The sequence below is a fragment of the Panthera uncia genome, chromosome A2 (assembly GCF_023721935.1).
Source record: "Panthera uncia isolate 11264 chromosome A2, Puncia_PCG_1.0, whole genome shotgun sequence".
In the NCBI taxonomy this organism is placed as follows: domain Eukaryota; kingdom Metazoa; phylum Chordata; class Mammalia; order Carnivora; family Felidae; genus Panthera; species Panthera uncia.
Window position 1 is genome coordinate 119,449,671 of NC_064816.1, and position 15,496 is coordinate 119,465,166.

At 38.9% G+C, this 15,496-nt stretch overlaps 1 protein-coding gene across 5 annotated transcripts in view; it reads left to right on the forward strand.

Annotated features, from left to right (window-relative positions):
* Positions 1-14,414, forward strand: part of BBS9 (Bardet-Biedl syndrome 9) — a 433,938-nt gene extending 419,524 nt beyond the window's left edge. For 3 of the 5 annotated variants that reach the window (XM_049641681.1, XM_049641676.1, XM_049641678.1), the window contains 2 exons: positions 13,662-13,775; positions 13,985-14,414. In XM_049641681.1, the coding sequence (XP_049497638.1) occupies positions 13,662-13,775; positions 13,985-14,016 (146 nt within the window). In that variant the 3' untranslated portion in view covers positions 14,017-14,414. The remainder of the gene's footprint in view (positions 1-13,661; positions 13,776-13,984) is intronic. The other 2 variants (XM_049641677.1, XM_049641679.1) reach the window with 1 other exon arrangement.
* Positions 14,415-15,496: the final 1,082 nt, after the last annotated feature.

The following is a 15,496-nucleotide window of genomic DNA, read 5'->3' on the forward strand; positions in this document are numbered from 1 at the left end:
CTCAGACAGTCTGGCATAAGATGTTATGCTCTTGAAGTAACTTGAGAATTTTAAGAGCAAGACGTTAGCCAGAGAGACTTCATTTCATATGATATGAGGATATGCTAGAGTGGATGGGTGAAGTTGTTTGGGAAACAAGATAGAATACATGACCCAACTGGGCATTTCCCCACAGTGACTAGCCTGTACATTCATGGGCTGTCACCAGCTGCAATCCTGGAATCATGTGGTAGAACATTCTTCAAAGATAACTTTTTAAAGCACTGTTTCCTATGTGTTTCCTCAAGTTTCATGAATTTCTTTTTGAATCTCTGTCTACATTATAGTGTATATATTTGGTACCTACTCTTTGCATAAGAGAAAAATAATTACCTCCTTCTCCCTATGTGTTTATTTTCCCATGGGAAGCTTATTTGTTTTTACCTTGCAGGCTAGAAAATCATCTAGAACTGAAATAGAAAGGACTGCATATATGAATGTAATACTTCACTGTTTTTTTAAGGATCTTAAAATTTCTATATCTTTAGAGATGAAGGATGAACTAAATGACTCTTTGTTAAGCACTATTTTGTAGAGCACTGGTGAGCAGTTGCCACTGAATCCTTCATTAATAATCCCTTCCTTTTCCAGAAGGACTTGCCAACACCTATAAAGTATTCACTAGGAGAATTAAAGTCATATAAAAATAATTGCTGTTTGCTTCCTTCAAGGCATACATTTAAATACGTTGCTTTATTCCTTTGCTCCTTGGCTGCCTCCTATGTTTAGTAACACTAGGTCAGCAGACTTCCTCTTTTAAGGTTCATCTGCTGGCCATTTCAATTTCCCATGAGAAAGCAAACCTACCACTCTTTTACCCTTTTATCTTAATGTTTCATCCATTTATGTCATGTTATCTTGTGGGTTTGCGTTTCTCAGTAATAATGGCACTGCTGGTAAATAGAAAACAATGAATGTGATTATGCACCCCTGATGATAATGACGGTGATGATGATGATGATCATGTCATCATGTGAGCCTTTTTTAAAAAATTCCTTGTGATCTCAGAAGAGTAGTTATCTATGACAGTAACTTAATCAGTGATGTTATCTTTTTAAAATTGTTTTAAAATTTTACTTATTCATTATATTTTATTTCAATTCCAGTGTAGTTAACATACAGTGTTATATTAATTTATTTCATCTTAAAAGGAATGCATGCACTGTTTTCAAGTGAACTATTTTAATGCCATGTTGACAGTTTTGGTATTGGCCACTGGGTCCAGCTGGAAGCATTCCACCATTGGTCTGCTTACCCTATCTTCAGTTTTCACTTGAGCGTTTTTTAGATTGTCAAATAAAAATTTGTGCTGTCCTCATGGCTTGCAGTTTCATGTGTAATGGGCTGTAACTGTAATGACTAATGTATGTTTGGGGTTAATCATGAAAATAATAGCTAACATTTATTGGGAGCTTACCGTTTGCCAGGCTTTGTGATAACTCTATTACGGACAATAACTAGCTTAATCTTTTTCTCTCATAAGTAAATGCTATATTTTCTGCTTTTCTGGGAAAAGGAAACTAAGGCCCAGACTTATGTAACTTTGTTCAAGATACACTGATATTTGCCTTGCCACTCCCCTTTTCAGGATGCCCCTCTCTGCAATCAGTGGGCTAACTTACCATCCTGTGTACATTTCCCTTTACTGCAAGAAATGACATTATTTAATGGACAATTACAGAAATATATCACTAGACAATAAAGTTGCTTTGGAATGAGTCCTGAGGGTTTATTCAGGTTCCTCATTGTATGTGAAGAACATGATGAAAAAGGCACTCTCCAGAGCCATTGGGCTCTTTTCTCTTTTCTCTGTCTGTTTGTAGCCGGAGTGACCCAACTGAACTCTTCATTTCATAATCACCACCTAGACTCTGTAATTATTAAAAACAACACAATTTGGTCAGGATCATGGCTTTTAATTGGGTTGTGGAAAGAAACTTAAGTTGAAGAAATGTTGCCAGGGTCATTGGGGGAATTAACAGCCACTTGATGCAAGAGGGAAGCTGTGAAGAACACTGGCTCTCTTATTATGTGGTGTCCAGGCAGAGTAAAGTTATGCTCTTACTATTTCATTTCATTTTTTAAAAGAAATTATTATTGCAGAACTATTGGCTTCCTTTCTTTCTCAACTGTGGCTATAATGTTTTATTTGTGCGTGTGTACTTTTGAGAGAGAGTCTCTGAAGTGGGAGTTAGGAGAGGAAAGTATTTGAAATGGAAATGTCTTAAAATCATGTCTCTTTCCAGTTGTACATTGGATTTCCTTAGGGTTTAGAAACAAAATGGAAATTAAAAACCACAATCACCTTTTTGAACAAGGAAATACTGTACTTATCAGTATAGAAAAGATCTAGTTGAAAGACAATAGATCTTGTATTTCATTGCAGAGTGCTCCAGACATTGATCAACTGGCAAGGAAAAACAAATATTAACTTTCTCTTCTTCCCCACCTTCTCACAATGGCTGGGTAATACTTTTGTATTCCTGTTTGGAGGATTTAATAGCCTTGTTAACATGTGGGAAAACATTATGATTGGATACTTTAAGAAAATAGTGGGTAGGTTTTTTTCATTTTTTTTTAAGGTTCATGTTTATGTTCTTACTGGGTGTGTGTCTTTCCAAGTGCTCCAGGTTAAGAACTAAATGTGTTAGAAAAACAGATGTAATGCAAATAAATAGGAAGAGTTCTCATTTCCTTCAGCTCTGAGTTCCTGAGCAGTAATTTTATGGTATCTTCTTTCCATATCAGAAGTTGTGCTGACCCCAGATTCTTTCTCCTGAGTTGTGTCACAACTGATTAATGATCTATAGGGCCAGACAACAATTCACCTACATATGGTAGGGGGTCATAATGCATGTGTGTAGTGTAAAGATCACTCTTGCCAACAATTAATTGGGGAATTCACTTTATGAAACCCTGTTTACAGACTGACATCTGGAGAAATTCTTAACCTGGATCCATTCCAATCTGTAGGATTTATGGACTGTGCTTAGTTTTTTGTAAATAAGACTTTTTCTGCTTGGTACATTCTGTTTACATAATTATCAATGGATGAAAATGGCTATGGTCCTGTGTTTCTTAATTCTCTGTACCAAGTGGACCTAAATTATAAATGGTGGTCCAGCTAAAAGAATACTTGGACACCTATCATTATTCAAGTTGTGGAAACATCTTAATGCCAGGAGCACCCTGCTCTCTTAAGTCCAGACTCTCTGACTGGAGCCCTTATGCCCCAAGGGACTTAGTATTTAGCCTTTATGGGGATTTTAAAACTTGTTGAGACACATGCTAGACCTCTTAAAATATATTAGACTCTCTTTTATTCACACTCTTGGTCTCTGCTCTGAGGTGTGAAATGGAAATATTTTCAAACATAGGTACATGCATAGTCTTGAACACATTTCAAGTTCTCACTGTGTGTGGGGGGATCAAAGCTTATTATTAAATAGCAGAATTGGATTCCCAAACATTCCATAGGTCGTCATGTCAGACACACATTACAATGACCTTCACCTGCCTCTCTTGGGTAGCCATTATTTCTGTTGCTGGTGGATGAGCTACTGCCGACATGGTCAGCATGGCATCTGCAAATACTGGGAGAAAAAATATTGTAGAATGGGTGAAACAGATCATAGGAAAACAAATACTGTATGTTGGAACTGGACACCTAGGACTAAATAGAAGGGCATTTTCTTCTTCTGCTTTGCTCAATTTTGAAACTATAAAATTGGACCAGGTTAAGGGTTGGGTGCTTCCACATTACAACAAAGTAAAGGGCAGAGAAGCACAGAATGGGAGGGTGGAGATGAGAAAGATATGGACTTATGTCCTCCAGTTCCTCCTTTATTTGTAGCAGCATCATCATATGATATCAACCTGATTTATCGTGCTCAGCAGTACAGTACATTCTTTCTTTCCAAGATGTATTTTGATGAGGTGTGTGCCTGTTAACAATCATATATATCTGTATATATATGTGTGTGTATATATATACATATGTGTATATATATATGTATATATACATATACACATATGAATATATGTGTATATACACATATGAATATGCTTTGTTTTTCTGGAACACATTTGTTCAGTGAGCACCTTTCTAAACCCAGAATGGCTCTTAAGCACAGAACAGAGTTACACACATATACACACACACACAATTTCCAACTAGCATCGCCTTACCAATTTTGATGTACTCTTAAGGAAAGGTTAAGTCCAAGTATGGGGCAGACCAGACACTTTGATCTGAAGTTCAATTTGGAAGAGGAGAGGTCAGTGGAGGATTGATCAGGGGAAGTGTAGCCCCACTTTTCCATTAGAGCTTTTTGCTTTTTATCTCCACCATAGCCCTTATGTAAGTCCTTAATCTGTGTTTAATCCATGACTCTTCCTAGCTATACACCTCTTGTTTTTCATTACATTTTCTTAACTGCAATGTATTTTTTATGCTCAAATAGTTGATCATCTACACCTTCAATAAGATACCCCAAATATCTTACATAGGAATGTGTACACAGAATCATAGACTATGTTGGTGATTCATCCTTTCCCGTCCCCTTTCCTTTTCATCCTCTGTCTCCGTTTCTTCTACCTGCTGCCTTCCTTCCACTAGCAAACTTTGCCTAAAAGTTTCTAAATACTCAGCTAAAATCACTATACAAACATACAGTAGGATACTTGGCTTTCTAAGCTTACATTGTCCTTAGGTTAGAAAAAAATATATTTAAAAACAGTTAGGGGGTGCCTGGGTAGCTCAGTTGGTTTAGCGTCTGACTCTTGATCTCAGCTCAGTTCTTGATCTCAGGGTGGTGAGTTCATGCCCCACAATCGGATCTGTGCTGGGTGTGAAACCTACTTAAAAATAAACAGACAAATAAAAATAAAACAGTTAGGAATGAATGCACTAAAGGAGAATTATCAGGAAAACTATACATGTCTATATGCCTGTGTGCTTGTATGTGTTCACACACACACACGCACACACACACACACACACACACACGTAAATAGATAAAGAGATGAGGGGGGGATAAGGAATAAAATATTTCCCAATGGCTATATTTGTAGAGAAATTTTAAACTACTCATAGTCTCTTTGGGAAACACCTCATATTTAAAGTAGTGAAATATTCTTTTCAAAGCACCCATTCCCCACACTTCACATGAATTATAAACCTTTGAAATGAAATCTGAATGTTAGCCTCAAAAAACACTCTATCCACCAACTAAATCTTGATTAAATGAAAAATATCACTTGTGTATATTTGAGGTTTCTGCTGTTTTTAATTCTAAGTAGCAGTTCAGGCCACATAAACAGACAATTCTTTGGCTGGCAAGTCAGAGCAGCATCTGGGGTCGTTTGTGATTCTCAGTGTCACCTTGTTTGATTTCTCTTTCATATATGAAGAAAAAAGAAGAAAAGATTTTTTTCCTCCCTGAAGGAATGGAACATTCTCACCCATACACCTAATTGACTGCAAAGGTCACTGTAGCAAGAAAATAAATCAGCAAAGTCCTAAAATATACCCAAAGAACAGCTTGCCAACCTGCTGGATTTTCTGTATCATTGAAAGGAAGTACTAGTTAGGACTGCCAACACACAAACAAATCCATTGAGATCTTTCTGGAAAAGGAGGTGTTCTTGAGAAAGCTCTAGTGGTGTAGGAAGCAGGGGAATCAGAACTCGCTCTGGGACATGCGGGGCATGAACTACAATCTCTGAGCCTCTGTTTTGATATCTATTAAATGAAGGCGGTTAACTGAAAGCTCAAGTTCTTTGACTCCACAAAAGTGGTGCAGAATGTACATCTATGCCAAAAAAAAAAATTCATAGAAGGCAGAGGTGATAAAGTGTACTGTGTGCTGAGCACTGTAGTAGGTGTACGTGGTCTCATGTAATCCTCCCGATAGTTCTCGTTAAGACTCTGTTTTTACACATGGAGCAACTGATATTCTGCCCTGGGTACTGCAGCCAGATCCAGCCTGGTCCACTACTGTGAACTTAACAGTCTAGGTTAAGCCTCACGGTTGGCCTCTTTCCTCTTCAGTGGCCTCTCCATTCACTGCCTACTCAACTTTCACTTTTGATAGAAGGAAAGGTAAACACCTGGAGACAATTCTAAAATATTGGAAACCTTAAAAATTTATAAAAAGAAACCTATAAAAAATTTTCCCCAGTCTAATCATGAGAAAAACATCAGACAAATGCCAGTAGAAGGGCATTCTGTAATGTATTTGACCAATCCTTCTCAAAACTGTCAAGGCCATCAAAAACAAGGGGAAATCTGAGAAACTGTCACAACCAAGAAGAGCCAAAGGAGACATGACTACTAATGTCATTTGGTGTCCTAGATGGGACCTTGAAACAGAAATAAGATACTAGTTAAAAACTAAGGAAATTTGAATAGACTGTGGACTATGGTCAACAATAATTGGTTCACTGATCATAACAACTGTACAATACTAACGCAAGTTATCACAATAGGGGTAACTGTGCAGAAGATATATGAAAATTTGCCGTACTATCTGCTAAATTTTTCTGAACATCTAAAATAATTCTGAAAAGCAGTCTATTCAAAAAATAATTTATCACTGCTCAAACCAAAAGAACACTGTAGCAGTACGGAAAATAATATGCTTTTTTAAAAGTGTTTACTTATTTTTTTTTAAAAAAAGAGAGAGAGATCAGGGGAGGGGCAGAGAGGGAGGGACAGAGGATCCGAAGTGGGCCCTGCAGTGACAACAGCTCAAACTCATGAACCATGAGATCTCATTAACTGTTGAGATCATGACCTGAGCCCAAGTCAGGCACTCAACCCACTGCGCCACTCAGGCGCCCTGGAAAAAATATGCTTTTAAACTACTACTTCTCTTTCTCCTCCTTTTCATCCTCTTCCTCTTCATCCTCCTCCTCCTTCTTCCAGTTATTATAGTAATACTATAAGGTGATCTACCAGTGTTAAATGCCTCTGGATACTGTATGAAGAGTGGCTTTCTGTGAGCCTTGGATTAGGCCAGGGGTTGGCAAACTATTTATGGTCCATAGGCCAAATATGGCCTCCTGCCTATTTTAGTAAATCAAGTTTTATTGGAACACAACCAGGCCTCATTCATGTTTACATATTGTCTTTGGCTGCATTTACACTTCAGTGGCAAAATTGAGTAGTTGTACCAAAGATCAGATGGCCTGCAGACCTTAAAAAATATTTGCTATCTGGCCAACCCCTGGTTTAGGCTATTTGGGTTATAAGGTGGATAGTGAGGCAGGTAAGCTGGGCCACCAGGATTCACCTGGGGGTAAAATCAAATATTCAAACTCAGCTAATCAAATAGAAGGAAATATGTAAGATAGGGCATGAGTAAAATAGAGTAGTCAACTTCAGAGGTGGCCACGTGTTTAAGGTTTCTGCATACTTTCTTTTTTGCTGCAGAGCTGTGTCTTTGACCCATTCGTGCATCAGCCTGTGTGAACCTGCCCTTTCAGACTCCCACCTTTAGGGACTTTTATCTTGGCCTATTTACTCTTCTGTTAGAGTTCCTAACTTTGATCTGAAAATAAATAGTCAAAACTTAGTTGTGTTTTTCAGTGTGCCAGGCACTTATACGCCCTCATCAATTTCTCTCTAATGAAGTAGGAATGCCATAGTCTCTATTTTATACATAAGGAAACTGAGGCTCATTTAAGTGAAATAACTTGCTCCAGAGGGTTGGTTGGCTCAATAAATGCTGTGCCACAGTTTGAATTGAGGGCTCAAAACATAACATTAAATCTCGTATACCATGCCGACTTTCAGTGCTAGAGCTGGCTCTCACTAGCTCGTGACAGCCATTTGTTGAATTTTTAGGAATTCTGTGAGCTCGTTGATAAATTCAGGCATTATTAAAAACTAAATTATGTAAATGTATAATCAAATACATTGTATTAAGAACAAAGGTAATATACCTCAAAACTCTTCACTAATATTTTACTGCAGTTTACTATTATCTGTGCTCTTGAGGTTGGTGTCTAGAGTCTGTATAGTGAAAGTGCTATCTAATTGTGAGCTCCTGTGCCGCTCTGCTAAGCGCCTTACTTGTGATGTCACCTTGCTTACTTGAAATTGGCCGTGATGGGAGTATTGACACCATGGAAATGGGCAGACACTACAGATTGCTTTTCTTTCGTGACAGCTAGCTGGTTACACCTTTGTCAGCCTACCAATGCTTACCTTACATTCTGATTTTGATCTCTATGTGGTATTCTAGATGATAGTCCCATTTGTTTCTTCCTGGCCCCCTATCTTGACCTTTGAACTCTATAAGTTTTATAGTTAATGCCACAGTAGCAACCTACAGATAGGGCCCAAGGGTCTTTTTTTTAATCATTATTTTTATTTGTTTTTTTACTTTTCTGACAGCGGGTAGAAATTCCTTAGTGTTGGAAAATTCCCTTGTTAAGAAAATGTATTCCACCTGATAAGGAAGAAGTTCAACCATCTGATAATTTGCTTGTAAATTCAGGAACATGTTTGAGGATAGTTTGGACTGCCTAAAAAAAAAAAAACAACCTAGAATTGAATTATCTTTATAAATATAGGGTGAACTCCTATTTGGAATTTTAGGTAAGGTTTTCTACATAAATAATTTTCTGGATACATGGGGATTGCTATATGTGTTAATGTGTTATTAACTTGCAAAAAACTAAATTTTTACATATAGGTGTGGTTAACACAAATGAGCTTGCACACGATTTGCTAACAGTTCAGAGGAATAGGCAGCATGGTAAAAGTCCTCAAAAACATCCTCCTAAACATGTAATCTCCAATTTATAAACCATCTTGTTTCAAATGCTTCTATGCTGATGGTTCATAATTCATCATACATGCTTCATGTTTTAAAATTTTACCTGCAGGAGTAACCTACCACTTACAACATTGCTCTCTTATGAATATGCACCCAGAACTCCAACTCCTGATCCCAGATTCTCTTAATGAAGCTCCTCTTATACAAGAGTACAGAAATAGAAGTAGATTCCCATAGTTGTGACAGCAGCAGGAATTGGGGAACCTGGACACCCTCCACTGGCAGGGAGAAGGGGACTGCCCTGGACACTGTGCATTGAGAGAGCTGCCAGCCAGATATTTGAGGAAAACAGAGATACATAAGTTGTGATAAGCCCCTGTTGCCAAAATGAGTTTTCTGGCTATCTGAACTTTAGATAATTAGGAGTTTGCTGAATTATTATTTCTCTAATTCTGTATATCATATTAATTAAGGTAGATCGTAACTTGTGGCCAGAAGACTGGCATCTGCCTGCAGATGTTTTGTTACCTAAAATCTAGAGTAAGTGTTTAGAAACTTGTAGCAACTGACAGAGTACTTTTCAAAGATTGAATCTACTACTAATGGATGAGGGTTGCTTTTTTATGCATTTCGTTTTTCTAGTAATTCCTTTTATTGTTATCACATTTTAAAAAAGTACTTTAGTAGTTTGTTTAGGTTGGAGATTTTAAAAACTGGTCCTTTTGAGAAGCATGGCTGCAATGGAAAGAGCTAGACTACAGCTCATGTAGACTTGCTGTGTGACCTTTGGCAAATGATGTAATCTCTAGGTTTACATTTAATTAATTGAGACTTTCTAGCAGGCCTGACACTTAGTCTTGCAAAGCTAAGTGAGGGATGCAAAAAATGTCAAAAGTTTTATTTTATTTTCTTTCCTAGCAGGAAGGTGGGAAATTTAGTCTCAGTTATTATTGCCCACCCCACCTTCCTTGGCTCCTATCTCCATACGGGACTCAGAAAACGAGGCCGCAGTACTGTCAACAGCCTCATTGCCTAACCCCACAGCAGAGGCCTGGTGCATAAGGGAGTCCTTGCTGAGTTTGGGGCTCCTGATGCCCAGCCCTCCTTGTGTCGATGACTCCATCCCTTGATACCTTGCTCCCTTGGGGTCGTCCAGCCTGGGTCTCCTTAATACTCTGAATTACTAGAGAAAATCTTTCCCCAGAGGCACTTTCATATCTTCAGTGAGCTCAGGTCATGGAAGACCAAGGCTAGAAAAGAAAGTATCTTCAGTGGACTTTTGATTTGGCCCCAGTACAAATTTCTGAAGCAGGGAAGCACAAAATGGCCTGCGGAAACTTTGTGGAAAGAGGAACAGGGGAGGGAAAGCTGAGGAAAAAACACAAATTAATATCAATACATTTATAATTATAAAATGGGGCCAATAAACCCTTCTTGATAGGGTTGTCTGAGGATTGTGTGAGCTAATGCATTGAAAATTCATAGCCAATTGCCCAGTACACACTAGGTCCATAGGACTATGATTTCCCGATCAGGAGATCCCCGGCTCTCACTTGCTTTTGCCTGTTGGCTCTTATGTGTTGCACACGCCATGTGTGTTTGGATGATTTCATCCAGCTGTGGTTTTTCTTTCCCTTATCCTTTGATGGGACAGGCTCTAAGCCAAGGGCACTTCATCTAGTGTCTGTGGAAACCAGGCTCCACTTCCACGGATAGGCTTCAGAGGGTCTCTGTTAGTCTGGAAGTTTTATACTTTATTTCTGTTATTTTACTGCTTACTCTTAAGTTTTTAACAAACAAATATTTTTTTTTTTCCTAATGAAAATCTCATCAGATATATTCATCTGTCCTTCTTAGCAGATTCAAATTTGGTAACTGCGAGGTGAGGCCTAAGATTCTGCATTTCTAAAAGGCTCCTTGGTGATATCCAGTGCTGTGGGCCCAATGATCTCACTTAAACTAGCAAGGCCAAAGTAGGCTTCTGACTTTCCGGATGTGCCTTTCATTGCCTATGAGCTCCCCCAAACTTTGCCATTTTCTATTTTTCTGGGATATCTAGTCATCAGAAGCAGCCACCCTATTCTGGCATGCTTATAATTATAAATATTTCCACTCCACAGCTATTTGATCTGTCATTCTTGACCTCTACATGCACTTCATTCTAGTTAGCCATGGATGAAAACTTACATAATTACGTAACAGGGTTATTCCTATCCTGTTTATCTCCAGTCACAGAGCCCCTATTTCTTTCACATAGATGGGCATTCTAACCTCAAAATTCTATGTTGAAGGCCAGCTTTTTAGAACTACTTCCAGTATCAATGATTTTTACAATAAATCATAGCCCGAGGCAAGGATTAAAATGATGGTTTATTTGGCAAACTCAGGGATGAGGAAAAAGGCAAGGGGATCAAGGAAATATGTGATGTAAAACAAAGGGAAGAGACCCAGCAGGTACATCTACCCTGCACAGGGAGGCACTTTTCTAGGGGTTGACAAAAGTGAAATAATAGTTTAGAGTCTACCCAAGAGAAGCAGGAGGGGAATTTTCTTCCCTCTTTTTCCCTTCTCCCGTTTCCCATTGGTCAAAATTCCAGATCCCATACCTTATTGTTTCTTCCAAGCTGGGAGGGCAGAAACTCTGGGCATATGGTTGGTCAGTATGGCTGCATGGTGGCATCTCCAAAAAGGGGGGGTGGGATTCCCAGGGCAAGTGACTAGTCAGCCCTGCAGTGGGATTTGGGAGGTCTTTATCATCTGTCTTGCCTCAATATTGAGTCAGCTAGAATAAAAGGTGGACACTAATTAATCAGTGGAGCCCTACCTCTCTCCACAAACATGGCAGATACCACTAACCGATCACTGCGCTCTTCCCATCTGTTAGCTGGGTACACTTCTTCCCCATGCCTGAAGTTTCCTTGTGTGTGAGGATAGCTACATGAGTAGAACATTCCTGGCCTCACCCTACTTCCTCCCTCCCACTGCCCCAGAGATGCCTTAACCTGATTTTTGACTTTACAATGAGAAACCAAATCATTCTTGGTCCTTTTTTCTTAAGATCAGGTTCTGTTCTGCAGGGAGCACATCCTTCTTTCTGTTCTTCCCTATCATTAGTCTTAGAGAAGTATTTCTCCCTCACCCTACATACCCTTTTTTTCCCCCTCAATTGGATGAGGGGCCAAGAGTATTTCTTGGTCTTCTTCAAGGTCCCAGCAGCTTGGGGCCTGCCCTGGCCTCACAATACTCTAAACAGCACTCGTGGCAGCCACACTCAGTGGATTGCCATGTGGGATAAAGCCTCACTGACACCTGAGACCTGCAGCCACAGTATCTCTTTGGCTAATGCTGCAACTGAGAGTCATAAAGTAAGTGGTTAGATAACATGGGCTTTAGGAGTCGTCAACTTGGGTGTGAGTTCGGTCTTACTCCTTAGGAGCTGTATGACCTTGGCAAGTTACTGCATCTCGTGAGATCTCAGTTTTCTGATGTGTAAGATGAGAATAATAGTATCTATTTCATAGTTTCTAGGAACTAAATGAGATAATATGGACAGAGTTTCTAGCACTTAGAAAGTACTTAATAATGGTAGTTATTGTTACCATGATCTACAGACTTTGGAAAGAGATTAAAAATAAGTCTGGTCCTCCTTCTGGATGGGGCCCATGCCATTTTCAGATATAGCCGGGCAAGTTCCATTGCACTGATGAAGAATTCTAACATTTCCTGCTGGGGAACCTCTGAGGTTACCTCTGATTCTTATTTTATGAATGTGGAGATGCTTTTCTTTCAAGTTTCCCTGGGCATCGGTTTCTTTTTCAGAGTTGATGCAGAGAGATGAATGGTAAGGTGTGTTCTCCTTCAGACTTGGAGAACTTCATGCCACTTCCTCTTCATTTGAAGGATGTGGTTTGCAAATCAGTGCTGAGATACCCTCTTTTTCCTTATAAACCCCCTCCTACATAAAGCCAAATTTGAGCACAGAGGCTTTGGACTCTGCGTGAGAAGCCTCAGAAAAGGAAAAAAAAATTCACACTTCATTAACAAGAAGAATGGCTTTGGAAAAAAATATGTATAGTATACAGCATGTCAGTACCTTTCCAGGAAATGATGGCAAATTAGTCAAATCAAGTTGCAGATATAGTCAAGAAATTCTCACATGAGTTTCCCCTACAAGATTTTGGTGAATAAAATCAAACGACTTATACCCAATATTTCAGAAGTGCAGTGGTGCTGGCTCATCCTCAAGTCACTGTGGAATTGCCTTGGAATTGAAAGCTTCCACAGTGCAGCTTGTGGCTTTGCTGCTGAATTATGAAGTGTTTGTGTCTGTGCTGTGAAGTGCTGGGATGCAGGGATAGACTCAAATTCCAGAGAAATACCACCACAATCACCGTCTCAGAATACCAGCACCCTTCCTCTTTGCTCAAGAAAGGTTTTATTCCCTCGTGGTCAATGTGCTTTGTTTTTTATATTTCTGATGCTGTGGTATTAAAGAGAATTCCTGCTGGGGCGCCATTATATTATGATATCACATATGCAATAGGTTTTGTCCTTTCTGACTTAAAAAAAAAATAAATTTAAAGGCAACACCATTGTTGCTGTTGCTAAGTGATATTGGCATAATATGTCTTTGGGGGCAATAACTCATTCCTTGTATTTTCACCAAAAAGAGAGACATTTAAGATTATTCTGTTTGGTCTGCTCCTGAAGATTATTGTCACATCATTTGTTATCTTTATGATTGGCACGTTCTTAAGCTGCGGCAAGCTGTGGTTGCCGTGTGGAGAGGCAGATTTTCCTGCATATTGCTTAAAATACTGTCTGTGTTTTTCCAAGTAGGTGGCTGTACTACCATCCCAGAATCAGACTTAGAAGAAAGATCAATAGAGCAAGACTCCACTGAACTGTTTACCAACCACAAGCACCTCATTGTAGAGACGCCCTTGCCTGGTAAGAAAATGGGTGGTCTTCACCAATGATATGTCAGGGACAATGGCACTCTGGTCAGTTCTTGTCATACCAGAGAGCATTTTGCAAAGCTGCTTGTTTTCCAACTTCATCCTTCGCCTCAGCACTGGTGCAGCTGAATTTGATCATTTGTATATTCCTTTCAATATTCAAACCTTTTCTCTCTCTCTTGCCCTCTTTCTTTTTTCCAGAAGTTTCACCCCTCCAAGGAGTCTCGGAATAGTTCAAGTAGAGTTGTCTCGTTGAGGGGAAGATGGCTTTCCCAAGGCTGATCCTGTGTGGACCTCAGGCCAAGCACAAATGTAGGGCTGGCCCAGTGCTTCATCCATCTCACCTGCTTGGAGATGATATGTAGACTGGGGATTGGGATTTTTTTCTTATTGTGCTAGGAGGATTTGTAATACCCAGGGCAAGTCAGTTGAAACCTAGGTGGGAAAAATATTGCTGCTTTTTGGTCATCTGTATGCTTGCAGCCATCGGATATAGTGAGAGGACATCTTTTGGGGACAGACTTTATAATGCAGAGGCCTAGATCCAAAGTAATTTGATACCCCATTCTTTTCACAGAATTCTTATATAGTAACTGTATCAAATTTAATAAAACATCTCATTGTCCAACAATATCTTGGATTTGATTTATAACTAGAGGGTTATATAGATGGTTTCTCCACGTTATTTCTGCAAAGGAAAGAAACGGAAAGGAACTGAAAACTTTGCTACTCCACGCCCGGTAAGACTCAAATATGATTGTTTTATATATAAAGTAAACTACAGAATTTTTATATGATTTATTTATTATGCTAAAAATGGAAGAAAGTAAGTTTTTAGGATTGTATGAAAATTTTCATATATTTTATAGGAATGCAGTACATTAACATTCTCTTTTCATTACCCCATGGTGGCACCTTTTAGAAATTCAGGTTATAGGGGTGCCTGAGTGCCTCAGTTGGTTGAGAGGCCGACTTCAGCTCAGGTCATAATCTCATGATTTGTGAGTTGGAGCCCCGTGTTGGGCTCTGTGCTGTCAGCTGGGAGCCTGGAGCCTGCTTCAGGTTCTGTGTCTCCCTCTCTGCCCTTCCCCTACTTGCCCTCTGTCTCTCTCAAAAAAAACAAAAAATTAAAAAAAAAAATTAAAAAAAATTCAGGTTGTAAAAAAATTCACTCATTACAATATGCAAGAAATAAGAGATTTTGCCAATTTCCAGTTAAAATTACAGTTGCAAGACTGATTTATGTAAACCAAAATATGTGCCAGTTTTGGAATGCCTCTCTGTCAGTATAAAGGGGGAATACAGTTCATGGTTTTTCTATAAGTGAAATGTCAAAAAATTGAAGAGGTTGTATTATTTATTATTTCTAGCGTTCTTTTTTAGGAGATGCAGCAGAAGATAAAATATTAATTGTCATGCATGGAAGTGGACAACTTTTAACCTTTGGACGAGAATAACCATTAGATTAATGTCACCCAGCCTGTGGGGACCAGTAGAAGATGTCATGGCTCCGCATATGGCTATACTTACAAAAACGCTACACTTCTGGTCATCTTTAACAGCTTCATTCAAGAAAGGTTACAAGACAAGGATATTACTTCTTTAAAATGTGTTTCTGTGTTATGTCTCTCTCTTTTTCTCTCTTTCTCTTTTTTCTTTTCTTTTGTATGTTTGTTTTCTGTGGTTGTTTTTGTGCTATGCGTATATCCTAGT